The sequence below is a fragment of the Rhamphochromis sp. 'chilingali' genome (genome assembly GCF_963969265.1).
Source record: "Rhamphochromis sp. 'chilingali' genome assembly, chromosome: 11".
Classification (NCBI taxonomy): Eukaryota; Metazoa; Chordata; class Actinopteri; order Cichliformes; family Cichlidae; genus Rhamphochromis; species Rhamphochromis sp. 'chilingali'.
Genome location: NC_137938.1, coordinates 11,323,486 through 11,338,604, shown reverse-complemented (window position 1 = coordinate 11,338,604; position 15,119 = coordinate 11,323,486). Strand labels below are relative to the sequence as shown.

At 37.4% G+C, this 15,119-nt stretch overlaps 2 protein-coding genes across 2 annotated transcripts; one reads left to right on the top strand and one right to left on the bottom strand.

Moving 5' to 3' along the window:
• Positions 1-2,668: 2,668 nt before the first annotated feature.
• Positions 2,669-5,109, top strand: LOC308406129 (uncharacterized protein). Its single transcript, XM_080896996.1, has 3 exons — positions 2,669-2,943; positions 3,132-3,194; positions 3,539-5,109. Exons 1-3 carry the CDS (start codon positions 2,842-2,844, stop codon positions 4,649-4,651), a joined length of 1,278 nt encoding a protein of 425 aa, XP_080753122.1. The 5' UTR covers positions 2,669-2,841; the 3' UTR covers positions 4,652-5,109.
• Positions 5,110-5,153: 44 nt separating this feature from the next.
• LOC308406130 (G2/M phase-specific E3 ubiquitin-protein ligase-like) lies at positions 5,154-6,325 on the bottom strand. The gene is made up of 3 exons (XM_080896997.1): positions 6,219-6,325; positions 5,915-6,104; positions 5,154-5,662 (listed from the first exon to the last, which is right to left on the bottom strand). The coding sequence occupies exons 1-3, from the start codon at positions 6,321-6,323 to the stop codon at positions 5,355-5,357; spliced, it is 603 nt and encodes a 200-aa protein (XP_080753123.1). The 5' UTR covers positions 6,324-6,325; the 3' UTR covers positions 5,154-5,354.
• Between the last annotated feature and the right edge of the window lie 8,794 nt (positions 6,326-15,119).

Sequence of the window (15,119 nt, the reverse complement as noted above, 5' to 3'; positions counted from 1 at the left end):
AGGGTAAATGATTAGCACACTGCTTTGCAAGTTCACAAAGACAGCCTGGATATGTTACTTGACACAATTTTAACAAAATCTCAGAAGTTTTCTTAGACCCCAAATTTGTAAGTTCTCCTCATTACACATCTGCTCATCCAGCATCTGTTTCTCCCAACCATTAAAAACTTGGTTGCAATGCATTTTTCATTGCACCATGTGCTTTTGTAGAATGATCAGCTGGATTTAAATTGGTTAGGACGTGTAGGTTTTAAAAAATTTAAATGTTGTCTTTAACGATGGGGGCAGGGACATAACCCTGGCAGTTGAAATGAGGTCTATACACACTGAAGAAATTAACCTTTTCTCTATTTAAGACCTGTAAAGAAGTGAAACGTAAGTTGTTATCTGGCATTCAAGAAAGAAGAGGGGAAGAGAGAAGCTGAGGGGATCGAATAAAGGGCAGAAGAGCATTATGGAGCAAGTGCTTTTATGTTTTATTCACAATTTAGGTTTTAGGGGAGGTTTGTGTATATAACACTATGACACTGTGTGAGCCATTAACATTTTGATTACCATTTATGTTACTCTCACTTGGGATCCAAACTAGAGGGCCTGAATACACACTATGGCTGGCATTACAAGGAGTTTGATCTTGACTGGTCTACAACACAGTCAAGATCAAACAGAGCAAATAGAGTTAGTAAAGTAGGTTGCCACCGTTTCTGTCTAGCTATTGGTAGAATTTTTACAGCTTTAATCTGGGGTTTTTGAGAAGCAAATAATTATGTTATCCTCTTCAACTGACCCTTTCTATGAACGTTCTAGAGAGGCGAGACTGATAACATTTGCTGCCCATCTCCAAATTTAACGTTATTGTTTTATAACACTGGTCTTCAAAACATAATTTTTGTGTGCTACTGAGAACATATGAGCTCTTTATCTACTGCTTTACTGATTTCAGATAATGGAATCCAGTTTAAGCTATATGTTTGAGCTATATATCACTGATGTCTTGACATTTTTGAAAATAAATATAATATATAAACACAATGTCTGAAATTGTAACTGTTTTCTACTAAAATGTTTATTCTGAAAACAAACCTAAGATGATGCCATAGATAGATTAAAGCACATTTCTGTCAATTTAGCTCAAAATAAAACAATTTTTTGAGGAATGTACTTTTACACTTGTGCTCCTCATCCATCTCTCTTTGTAAGAACCAACAAAATTAAGTTGGTTTTCTGTCACTTTTATATCGTGATGAAATATCTTTAAATGTTCATCGCTGACATCGCAAAGATTTGGTGGAAAAAAAGTCAAGATGAGAATGTAAAAAGTGCTTCCTCAGTGACATTACTGTAATTATTACCTGATAAAATGTTGCTTTTAGCATGTTATCCACACGTTCAGCATAATTCTCTGTTCTTTCATTGCTAATACAGTTTTGGAGAACCCACAGTAATGGTTCCCATGCTGATGATTCAGCTGGCTTCAGTTTTCCTTTTGAACTCACCGTCAAGCATGTATTGATGGATTCAGGGACAAACATGAACACCTTTTTTCTTAAATGATAAAACACATTGCCATTTCTGTCACATGATCCAATACTTAAAACTTCATAACTAAAAAATGAGACATGCTAGATGAAAAGGTTTTTTAGATTTGGAGTCAGCAAGTGAAATTTATTAGTACAGATGAAAGAATAGAAGAATGCCAGTAGCAAAATGGTTGTTGAATTGAATCAAATTAACTATAGCTAGTCACTACCCTAACGATAGCTAAACAGACAGCTAACATAGCTATCTGGTTACCGCTAATAGCTAAAAGGCTTATGTTGACTTGTCCACCAGTCAGGCTGAGATATATGATAAATGATTAATACTGACCTCTCAAATTGACACTGAACGCTCAGTGTTGAGTGAACTCTTGTTCATGTGTTCATTTGCTGGTGAGGCAACAGGCTGTGATTCTACCTGTGTGACAGCTGGAGGAGGCCAAGACGGCGCTGTTAATACTGATACTGCTGCAAATGAGTATCTATAGTAATTTTGGAATCTGCATTTTAAACTACATTATATAAGCAATTTTTATAGACACCCCCACCCTGTTTTCATATTCTGACTATCGCAGAACATGTATTCTACTGAAACATTAGCAGTATATGGAAATAGTTATGGATATTTAGATTTTCAGCTTGTCTGATTGCTGCTCTATTTTACATCAGTTGCGTATGGGGCGCCGTTTGTAAACTGAAACATGCCGAAATTAACAGCAACATTTTTCCACATTTAGCTCTAAATCTTACAAAAACATGTTTTTTCGAGTCATTTTTTACAACATTTAGTAAAATATTTGTAACTTTTCATATTTAAAACAGGATTTTAAATGTTAAATCTAAATGCTAAATGTTAAATGTAAATATTATATTTAAATGTAAATGTTAAATGTTAAATGTAAATATTATATTTAAATGTAAATGTTAAATGTAAATATTATATATAAATCTAAATGTTAAATGTTAAATCTAAATGTTATATATAAATCTAAATGTTAAATCTAAATGTTATATATAAATCTAAATGTTAAATGTTAAATCTAAATGTTATATATAAATCTAAATGTTAAATCTAAATATTATATATAAATCTAAATGTTAAATGTTAAATCTAAATGTTACGGGAAACTAAATATTTAGCTAATATGCAAATTTATTGTACGGGTCAACGGAAATACCAAAATAAAAGCTTCAAGAAAACCTCCCGCGCTAAAGTGTGCCGGTCGCGGTCAGGTTCTGTGTTTGCGCTCCTCTTACGGTCACTTTTGACTGCCATGAGCTGCTTCGACTATTCCCTACCAGCATGTCCAGCGATTTAGCTGAAAACATTGGAAGAGCCGTTTTGTCGGCCATCCAACGATTCAGCGGTAATGCACCCTCGACCTCACAAACGCCGCAGCACTTGGTAAGTTTATTGTATAGCATTTTGGACGGGTTGATAGCAGTGTTAGCAAAACTAGCAAAGCTAAATTACTTAGCTAGTCCTCAATTATTTCATTTGGTAGGCAGCAGACAGAGATCGAACATCATACAACTCTATTTATTTATTTGGTAGGTAGGTAACAGTCGTTCTTGATGTAAATGTTTCCTTAGGAATCCAGCAATGCACCTGGACCAAGTAGACCTGCCGTCTCCACTGGGATACCATACTGCTCGGTAGGCCTTCTTACACATATCATTTAGCTGACTAATTTTTGTTTTTTCTTTGGTGTCACCTTAAATTAAATCCTGTCAAAGTAATGATTCTGATTCTACATACATTTCATCTTCTTAGGGGTCCATCACTAGCAGTGTCACATCACCACCAACAACATTCACAAGTTTTACGTCATATTTTATTACTGTTTTTGCTGTGAAGTGTCTTTTGATTGCTCACTTTAATATTTTAAAACTATTGATAAAATATTACTCTAGCTAATCTGTCACAGTACAATTGCCTCAAATTACCCATCTTTTGTTATAGAATTGTGCTCATTGAGATTTTCTGTGCCGTGTTCTAGGATGGTTACCAAGGAAGGCTTCAGATTTCCAAAGAGGAATTGGAAAATGTTCTTTCCCTGAAAACATCTTTTACTGAAGCTGCATCTATCCTTTCCATCTCCAGGCCCACTCTGTATAAGTTACTGCAAGACTATAATATCTCAGAGTCAAAATTCAATGTAATCAGTGACCATGAGTTAGATCAGATAGTGTCCCAAATAAAAACTGAACATCCAAATGTTGGAGAAGTGATGCTGATGGGTCATCTGCGTTCCAAAAACATAGTGGTTCAAAGATGGCGCGTAAGAAAGTCACTGCGGAGGGTGGACTCGGCTGGTGTTCTATCCAGGAGAAGAACTGCAGTTGCTCGGCGAGTATATTCTGTGCCTCATCCAAATTTCATATGGCACATAGATGGAAATCACAAACTGATTCGTTGGAAGTTTGTTGTTCATGGTACAATAGATGGATACAGCAGGATGTTGATGTTTCTTCAGTGCTCCAGCAATAATCGAGCTGAGACTGTGAAAGCCCTCTTTACTGCAGCTGTTGGACAATTTGGCAGACCCCTGCATATCAGGACTGATCACGGAGGAGAGAATGCTCAGATTTGGGAGGACATGCGAGCAAGCAGGGGTGAAAGCTCTGTCTTAATGGGAAGTTCTGTGCACAACCAGAGGATTGAGCGTTTCAACCACAACAACAACAACAACTGTAGCCGCATTTATGCACCTATATTTTATGAATTGGAATCACTTGGTATCCTAGACTTAGAAAATGCAACAGACCTATTTTGCCTTCATTATGTGTTTCTACCACGAATCAACCGCACTTTGAAGGAATTCAAAGCTGGATATAACAATCACTCTGTTTCCACTGAAGGTAATAGAACTCCCATCCAGCTTTTTGCCTGCGGAACTCATGTGTCTCATCGTCACAACCCAGAACTTTCTACAGCAGAGGTCTCCATACCCTCCTTGTCAAACTCTGAAAGTAGGTTTGTCCCATTAAATGACAGCGATTTACAAGAGCTATATACAAGCATTCACCCTTTTGAAGAAGACAACAATAATGGTAAAACATTGTTTCAACGAACACAGCAGTATATTTTTAACAAACTTGTAAATGTGTGACCTCAACCACAGGATACCAGTGATGTTCTAAAGAGTGATGACACTTAATATTCTTAAATGCTGTACAGCAAATGCAGTTTTTGTACTACTGCAGAAGCCCCTCCCCTCTAGCAGTGATGCCTCCTGCCACATAAGGACTCAGAGTTAATGACTGACAGTGACTCATAGGCTATTCAGAAGGCTACAACCACTTTTAGTTTATGGGTAAAACCAGTTATTCAGATTGAAGTAAAGATCAAATTCACACTGTAATACAGTATAACAGTGAAAATTATCAACACGGAACAGTCAGTCTTTAAATCAATTCACAAGATTATCTACAGTATTGTTTTAATCATTGTAAAGTTGCAATAGTCTTAATAAATGTTGCTGTTAGATGTCTAAGTAATCCTGGCTTGTTCTACAAAGCATGTTTAGTATACTCTGTGCATAAACTGTTTTGAAGTGTCCTTGTTTAAAAAAGAAAAGCTTAATAAAATTATTGTATTACACCAGTGACTTTATTGATTTGTCGTTGAAAATACAGAGTTAGCATTTTTATAAATCTATTGAAGCTTTGAAAATTATTACATTTCAACATTAAATGCAGTCAGAATTTATTTCAACTATCTTGTATGAAGCAAAGTTACTTGAAACTACAATTAATGAACAGGATTAGAGTTAACAAACCCACCATTTTAATTTCACTTTTTTTGGAACATGTTTAGATGGTGCTGAATAAAGCTCCATTCATGAGTGCTACTAAGAAGCAGTAATGAAAAGCATCATCATCAGCCATTGTTGTTTCATTCACAAAAAGCTGAAGCTCATTTGCACATGTGTGTGCAATCGGGAGATGTTTGCTTTCATCGTGAATGAATGTTATTTTAGGAGCTGGTTGAAAACCTATGGCTGGAACCTTGCTGCTCCCGGTGGCAAAAGCCAAGATGTGACCAGGCCTCAAAGCCTTCACAAATGCCTCTTCATCCTTGGTAAGAGTCCTTTCTCCAAGTGAGTCTCTCAGCTCTTCATCTAAAAACAAAGAAAAACCACCGTTAACCTGGGGACACTAAAATAGTTTAAGCTTGAGCTAACAACTAAATGATGGCTAATGTTTTTATAAAAAATACAGAGGTTCTGTCTTTGCCTTGCTTGTCAGTTGTAAGCTATCATACATCTTTATTCCTGTTTTGTGTGCGCGCATGTGACATAAAAAGACAAAGTTTTACTTTAGTGTCCCGAATTGTTTCATGGCCAGACTACATTATGTGAATTTCTGCTTACTTTCGACACACTGGAGAAATTCCCGAAATTTGACCACCATCAGCTCCTCTCTAACTCTTCTGTTGCTCCCAAGGACAGAATAGCTTGGCCTGAGAACCCCAGCAATTAAACTGGCTGTCAGATCTTTGTCCTCCCCCGATAGGTCAAGCAGAACACGCAAACTGGGGTTCTCTCTCAGGAGTGATAAAATCTAGACAGAAAAGTTTAAATAATGGTTAAATTCCAGTTTTAAATATAAAAAGTAGCTCACTCTAAATGATTATAAAATAATGACCAATTGATACAGAAAAAATATAACTCTCACTCCATAGTAGGACAAGCCATCAGTTAGTTGATCGAAGCAGCTTTGCCGTTGCAGAACTGCAAGGTATAGAGCTGCATTTTTCACAAACAGATCTTTATTGGCCATGGTGACTGAGTGGAAGACCTTCAACTTGATATCGCCATGAGTCGCAGCAGCTGACTGCTTCCTCCAAATCATGTTGAGTTGTTGCATTTACAACCTAAATATTTAAGAAAAACACTTTAAATGTTTGTTTTTTACCAGTGTACACAAATACTGCAGATGGTTCATTTTAATTGGACTCGAAACGTTTTTGTTTTGGTTTATTTGGCTGTATTTCACCAATATTTTTTTTTTTTTAACAAAAAGGAAACAAATTGAAAATATAATACATGGAATTGCCTCTAATAACCAAAAGTGTATTTATTATATATTATAAAAGAAGACCAGAAGACTTGTGAATATAGGAAATATTACAATATTCTTGTTATAATATTGCAATTCACCTTTTTCAGATTCTCTCTTAACTCAGGGTCACCTATATCATCCGGTGTTAGGTGTACTTGAAGAATGTCTCCTGACACAATGTAGTCTACTACATGTGGAGAGAGAAAGGCAAGTGCTTCTCCACCTTGCACTATTATCGTGGACAACATCCTGCCAATGGTTCGATATACTCCATTTTGCAAGTGTAGGATGTTAAATTTCAGTGTGCATCCATTTGGTGTAGCTGAAAAATAACACACAAAATAGTATATTCTGTACAGACCCCAAACTGATATCTTGAGATTGACAGACAAAAATGTATTACTTTTTTTTTTTTTTTTTTTTACTGTTTCAGACACACAGAACATAACAGATTTATTATCTGTAGTCATTTATTAACTTGTTAATGTTCTGTCAAACAATGTTCAGATCAGGTGGTTGTTGCGTTTGTAACATTATAAAAACGAGTGTCGTCAACAAGCCTTTAGGCCTTGAGTAAGTAAGTAAGTTAGTTAGTTAGTTTGACTGTGAAATCCTATTACCTTCAAAAGCACCACTGTCCTGAAAGATGGCCTTCACCAGTAAACGGAAAAACTCCCGCCTTGGCCCCCCAAGGTCAGCAGCATCTTCCTCTGTATCATGTTCATCGCTTGCAAATGTGACATAAAGCATCTCACAGCTTTCTGCAAACTTGGGTCTCTTGAACTGACGCAAAGCAGTCGACCACACATTGGCTCGACTGATATGGAGTTGTCTTGTTCCTGGTGTAATGACTTTCTCACTATGAGCTCTAAGAAGACCTTCAATTTCTTCTTTGCTGAGCTTCTTAAAAGACCTATATAAAAAAGGGACAATGACAAACAGATCTTGGGGAAAAATGGAAATTTGCTGTACATTTGACTCAAGTGCACAGAGTTACAACATATAATTATGTTGTGATAGTCCATATTAAATTAGTCAGAAATGAGCAATTACCTTTGTAATTGTGTAACTGCAAAAAAATGATGCAAGTAAAGATGCAAATAAAATATTCAATTATCAAAGGTTACTTTCAAATCTTACCTTGAAATATGAACTTCACTCTGTCTATCAGACTCTTCTAGGAGGCTACGCTGAATTGCCTCTTCAAGAGCTTCATCTTCCTCCAGAAAAATAGGGCTAAGTAGATAAGAGATATTAGAAATCATAAAACATGTCAGCCTTGAAGAATTTCTCACACTACATCATTAAAAAAAAAAAAAAAAAAATTAAATGTAAATCCTAAAGTTGCAGTCATTCAGCAAAAAAACCCCAAACATGCAAATTGGAAACTTGCATCAAAACAATATCCTAAACAACATCTAAAATGAAGGATTTCTTTAACCCCTAGACAACAGCTTACACAAATTCTGCCACATTATATGGAAACATCTGCTGTCCCTCTGCCTGTCCCTCATTTTCACTCTCTTGAATGCAGCTCTCTGTTTCCTGATGCTTGGCCTCACTTTCACCTGGTGTTGTAGACAACGCATGATGCACTGAACAAAGGAAAGAAGGTCAGCATGACTTGCTTCATAATGTTAACAGCCTTTATATATCCTTATATTAGTTTAAGTGAAAGTTGGGCACATATTCCTCCTTGGCTGTAATCACCTGTGATAATTCGTAAACATTAAAATGGTAAATGGCCTGTATTTGTATAGCACTTTTACTAGTCCCCCCTAAGGACCCCAAAGCGCTTTACACACCCAGTCATCCACCCATTCACACACTGGTGAAGGCAAGCTACAGTTGTAGCCACAGCTGCCCTGGGGCAGACTGACAGAGGCGAGGCTGCCATATTGCGCCATCGGCCCTTCTGGCCAACACCAGTAGGCGGTAGGTGAAGTGTCTTGCCCAAGGACACAACGACCGAGACTGTCCGAGCCGGGGCTCGAACCGGCAACCTTCCGATTACAAGGCAAACTCCCAACTCTTGAGCCACGATCGCCCCAATCGGACAAATTAACGATGCTCTCATCAAACAAACCCCCCAGGAATTATTACGCACTGCAGTAACAAAATCTAACTGGTCATCGAGCTTAGAACCTCACTAGGTTTTCATTCACATCACATACCTCGTCTTCTCCGGCAGACTGGACTTTCAAAGTCACTATCAGACAGCTCTTCTGGTTCCTCCTGAGGGAAAAGAAAGCATGTTCTACATAAAATCAAATACAGTTGCACCAAATCACTGGTAACACAGAGGCACATGGCTGCACTAAAAACTGTTTACACCTGCTGAAACTGCAATATTAATTAATACAATTAATAAAATTATGTTAAGGGAACAGACTCACTTTTTAGACAATAAATATTTCTGCACTGCAATATAAAATGTTTACCTGTGCAGGTTTTTGTATCCCTGCCATTATATAGAGGCAGGTGGTGGAACAAATCGAGCCAACTTCTTGGCCACCCCAAAGAAAACTGCTAGAAACATTTGGTTTCATTAGTCGTTTACATCCTCTAATTGTACTCAAATACTCAAAAGGGAATGTCTGGCCAGTTGACAGTGCAAATGTTCTTCTGAAGATTGCTGCTATTTCTTCTCTAAGTTGTGCTTCAGACCAGTCAGATGTAAAGGAGATCTTCCCAATAAGACCATCTTGTGCTAGTTTTGCTCGTGAATCTCCTCTCGGTATGAGAAACGTTGATGCTGAAGACAAGGGCAAGCACACAACATCTTTTGTATAGTGTTTGCAGGTCTTGTTTTTTCTCACAAAATGTGAGCGCGTAGCATGAGCTTGAGGAACTGATGGAAGAGGAACCTGAAATGAATTCAAACACAGATACAGATAGACACCTATGCATTACAATACATCCGTAAGGTTTCTGTTATCTGTTCATTAAAAACAAACAAACAAACTGTAGACTCAGACCATCTTACTATTGTCTACCCATTACACAGAAAACTGAACCTTTTGTATCTTGTAGATTAGCATTTGGTGATTGTTGGTCAAGTTGGTGATTCAGTTCCCAGGTGCTCTAATCTAGAGCTCCCAATGAGTTTATCCGACTATGACTGTGTGCGAATGTTGGACAGAAAAAGTGCTTGTATTAATCTGTGCATGTGAATGGGTAAATGAGATCTGTTGTATAAAGTGCTTTGAGCACTCAATTAGAGTAGCAAAGGCCTGCAATTAGGTCAGTGTGTATTTGGACCCTAACAAGTTTTATTTTGTTGCCCGTTTACTGAAACATATTCCAATCAAAATTATATCATGGACATGATGTGCAGACTAAGCTTTAATTTAGGGTATCCATATTAAAATGATGATGTCATTACCAATTAAGCAGATAAAAGGCCTGGAATTGATTTGAGACGTAGTGTTTGCATTTTGAAAATTTTACTGTGAACAGACAACATGCGGTCAAAGAGAACATAACAGAAAAAAGAAAATTAAGAAATTAATACAGCCACTACAGTGACCATCAAAACGATGAAAAATATTGACGTAAAATTTATTTTGCGACACCACAGAACAAATGATAGCGTATAATATGAAATGATAGATGTTTTCATATCGTCATATCGAACAGCCCTAATACAGAGGGTTCACTGCAAGGTGCAAGCCACTCATAAGCCTCAAGAATAGAAAGGCTAGAATGGACTTAACAAAAAAAAAAAAAAAAAAAAACATCTAGTAAAAGCCAGCTAAATTTTGGAAAAACATTCTTTGGACAGATAAAACCAAGATCAACCTCTACCAGAATGATGGCAAGAAAAAAGTATGGAGAAGGGTGGAACGACTCATGATCCAAAGCATACCACATCATCTGTAAAACATGGCAGAGGCAGTGTGATGGTTTGGGCGTGCATGGCTGCCAGTGGCACTGGTAGTGTTTACTGAATATGTGACACAGGACTGAAGCAGCTGAATGTGTTCAGAGACATACTTGTCTGCTTAAGTCCAGCTAAAAGTAGTCACATTGATTGGGAAGCATTTAATAATAAAGATGGAAGATGACCCAAAACATACAGTCCAAGCACCCCATGACTTTAATAAAGTAAAGAAATAGAATATTCTTGAATGGCCAAGTCAGTCACTGGATTTTAACCCAATTGAGCATACATTTCAGTTGTTGAAGACTAAATTTAGGACAGAAAGGCCCACAAACAAACAGCAACTGAAAGCCAATGCAGTAAAGGCCTGGCAGAGCCTTAGTAAGGAGGAATGCCAGCATCTGGTGGTGTCCATGACTTCAAGACTTCAGGCTGTCATTGCCAACAAAGGGTTTTGAATAAAGTAATAGAAATTATCATTTTATTTTCAGTTATTTAATTTGTCTAATTACTTTAGAGCCTCTGAAATGATAGGATTGTGTTTACAAATTAATTTTTCCCTCTCACATTTTTATGCATTCATTTAGTCCAACCCACTGAATTAAAACTTAAAGTCTGCACTTCAACTGCATTGGAGTGGTTTCATTTTTAATTCATTCTGGTAATGTACAGAAGCAACATTAGAAAATGTGTCTGTATCCAACTACTTATGAACCTGACTGTATATCAAAACCAGTCAGCTAAGATGAGATAACATACCTTTATTAGTCCCACAAGGGGAAATTTCATGATAAATGAATTAAATGATATGTGTAAGAAGGCCTACCGAGCAGTATGGTATCCCAGTGGAGACGGCAGGTCTACTTGGTCCAGGTGCATTGCTGGATTCCTAAGGAAACATTTACATCAAGAACGACTGTTACCTACCTACCAAATAAATAAATAGAGTTGTATGATGTTCGATCTCTGTCTGCTGCCTACCAAATGAAATAATTGAGGACTAGCTAAGTAATTTAGCTTTGCTAGTTTTGCTAACACTGCTATCAACCCGTCCAAAATGCTATACAATAAACTTACCAAGTGCTGCGGCGTTTGTGAGGTCGAGGGTGCATTACCGCTAGGGTTGCCAACCGTCCCTTAAAATACGGAATCGTCCCGTATTTCGAAACAAAAGTACACGTCCCGTATTGAGCTAATAAGGGACGCACTTTGTCCCGTAATACAGTGAGAATCAAAAGTAGTCTATAACTTTTAATGGAATTAACGCTTTGTTTGAAAACATAATTCCCAGCCCCTCTCCTGCTTTGTGACCAATGAGCTGACAGCACACTTATGACAATTCGAGTATGACAAGTCAGATTACCGCTCATCTCATTGGTTGAGGAAAGGTCGCTTACGGAGAAAATACCGGAAGACAACCGATGACCACAACAAGAAGCATGGCCAACAGGGAAACAAACGCCGACACTGCGGTGCAAGTCTCGGACGGCACACTGTGCCTCCATAAAATGAAGGTTATAACAGAAAATCTGTCGCTCGCTCTCTCTGTCTTTCACTCACACAGACACACCACCACATCAACTTTGCTAAATTGCTAATGAAAAACATTGATCAGGCAGCTGTGATTGAGCAGCAGTGTAAATCCAACTATTTTCACGGTTGTTGTGGTCGTGATAATTTTGTGATGCCACATGGAAAAGGCTCGGATGAGCTTTCCAAAGTTCTACAAGTTGTGCCTCCATCGCTTGTGTCCAGATCACACACTGCACAGCTGTGCTGCAACGTCTTTTTCACCGACGTTTACGTGTTTGCGCGTGAGCAGCTGCGGTGACACCCTCACGAGCGATTGATGATCGGGAGCTGGTCGTGAGGTGTTAATCGCTTCTCGTTACCCCACGTATACTACACGACGCACGATGAAGGCCAAAATCGGGCTGATCACCAAATCGGTCGCACGACTCAAAAATCGGCTCAAAATGGGCCAAAAATCGCACAGTGTGAGCCCAGCATTAGAGCAGCAATGTTTGTTCGCTCAGAGAAAGAAAAAAAAAGGCTGCAAAAGTACAGGGAGGAATGGGAAAAGGAAAACACCTGGCTGGAAAAGTGCACTATAAAGCGCACTGCACTGTGTGCCGGCGCACTTTTTCCATAGGCATGCTTCTATTGGTGGGCACATGAAGAACACGAGGGGCATGAAAGCTCGGGGAACCCTTTACCAAATTTTTGTCCGCCAGGCCACGGCAGAAGCAGATATGGTATGTAAACACTGGTTTGTTTTTTTTAAACCCTCTGGTTAAGGTTAATATGGGCATGTGCGGTGAATATCAGGGCTATGTGGCCAGAAGTGTGATAATATAATTTATTTTGTGTAATAAACAACTGCAAGGATAGATGATTACAACAAATAGATCACTAATACATAAAAGTAATACATAGATGAATAATGATGATGAGTTAAGATGCGTAATCATGGGAACAAGTGGGTTTACAAACAGGAGCAGCTGATTAGCTTTAGAAAAGCTGAAATAATACCTCAACTGAAGCCAACTGTACTAAATGCACTAAATGTGCACTGTTACAAGAATGATTTTGTTCTATTGTTTTCTATTAATTTATATAATTTTAAGTTAAGTAGGACAGAGTTCTTTTAAAGAAAGATTTACTTATATTCTCAAAAGTTAAGCATGACAGGCTTCTGTTTAAGAAAGAGACCTGTTTTACTGTGTTAATGTTGTCATTGTGAGCTAAAAATAAATGGCTAAATGATCATTTGTTTCCCATATGGTCATATCACAAAGAATATGCATCTGCTTAAATCAAGTTCAAGTCAAATGGTTAAAAAATAATTTCACACACAAAAAAAGAGCTACCACACTGGGAAGGGTGAAGACAACTGGGTTGCCCGGCCCTGGCCACGAGGTGTCCCTTATTTATTTTTCAGGGAGTTGGCAACCCTAATTACCGCTGAATCGTTGGATGGCCGACAAAACGGCTCTTCCAATGTTTTCAGCTAAATCGCTGGACATGCTGGTAGGGAATAGTCGAAGCAGCTCATGGCAGTCAAAAGTGACCGTAAGAGGAGCGCAAACACAGAACCTGACCGCGACCGGCACACTTTAGCGCGGGAGGTTTTCTTGAAGCTTTTATTTTGGTATTTCCGTTGACCCGTACAATAAATTTGCATATTAGCTAAATATTTAGTTTCCCGTAACATTTAGATTTAACATTTAACATTTAGATTTATATATAACATTTAGATTTAACATTTAACATTTAGATTTATATATAACATTTAGATTTAACATTTAACATTTAGATTTATATATAACATTTAGATTTAACATTTAACATTTAGATTTATATATAATATTTACATTTAACATTTAACATTTACATTTAAATATAATATTTACATTTAACATTTAACATTTACATTTAAATATAATATTTACATTTAACATTTAGCATTTAGATTTAACATTTAAAATCCTGTTTTAAATATGAAAAGTTACAAATATTTTACTAAATGTTGTAAAAAATGACTCGAAAAAACATGTTTTTGTAAGATTTAGAGCTAAATGTGGAAAAATGTTGCTGTTAATTTCGGCATGTTTCAGTTTACAAACGGCGCCCCATAGTTGCGCTGGGGAGAAAAAAGTTGTTGTAGATGAAAAGCAAAAACATTTGTGTCAAGCTCACATGTGTAGTAAAAAGGAAAAAAAACCTTAGTTGCCTTGATTTTTAAATGTCATAGATAAGATATCCTGTCAGTTAGAAAATATGTTTTAAAATACATGTATTCCACAGAAAATTGAATTTTCTTTTAATAATTTCAAAGGCAAGGCAAAAATCCACTCTGAGGAGCACTGAGGTGATGCCTATTAATCCCCGTCTATTCGACAGCAGCGTTGGAAAAGGTAGAATTGTGAAATGACAAGCCTTAAAAAACGCGAATGAGCACACTTGAACGATTTCAACTACAGCTCCCCTCAACCATGCCTGTGGTTTTGAAAAGGAGGCAAGTATGGTGAATTCTGTCTGCAGAGTGATGCAAAGTCAAGTGGACAGGCAGGTAATAGGAGGGAGAGGTGGGGAAAAGGAGACAGGCATGGAGCAATCATGAAAATGAATGCAAATGGAGGCAAAGGCAGCCATGGGAGGTCCAGGAGCATGGAGAAGGATGTAGTTTAAAAAGATCTGTTCAAAGAGCAAAGAGGCCTAACCTTTACTTGAATCGAATGAATAATTGGAATAAGCATACCAACTTACTCTGTCATTTTCATGAACATCAAATTTCTAAATACAAGGCGTGGTCACATCTTAATATGTTCTCCTTTATTTAAGCAGATAATACACATCAAATTTCCAGCAGAAGCTGAGTGCTACAATTAATTTACCCTGGAATTTATCACACAGATCAGATGATGCGGTGGAATCACTTCTGCAGTGAGTGGGCACATACATTTTCAATGCTCTATTAACAGTAGAGGCCTTTGAGAGATGAATCCAAAGTAATGTCATATTATTATCATTATTATTAGCCATTATGTTTTTACCAAGCATGCAGTCTTTTTAAAACTTTTTCTTCACTTCCGTGGAAAAACGTGCTCCACCCTTCACTCCATCTTTGC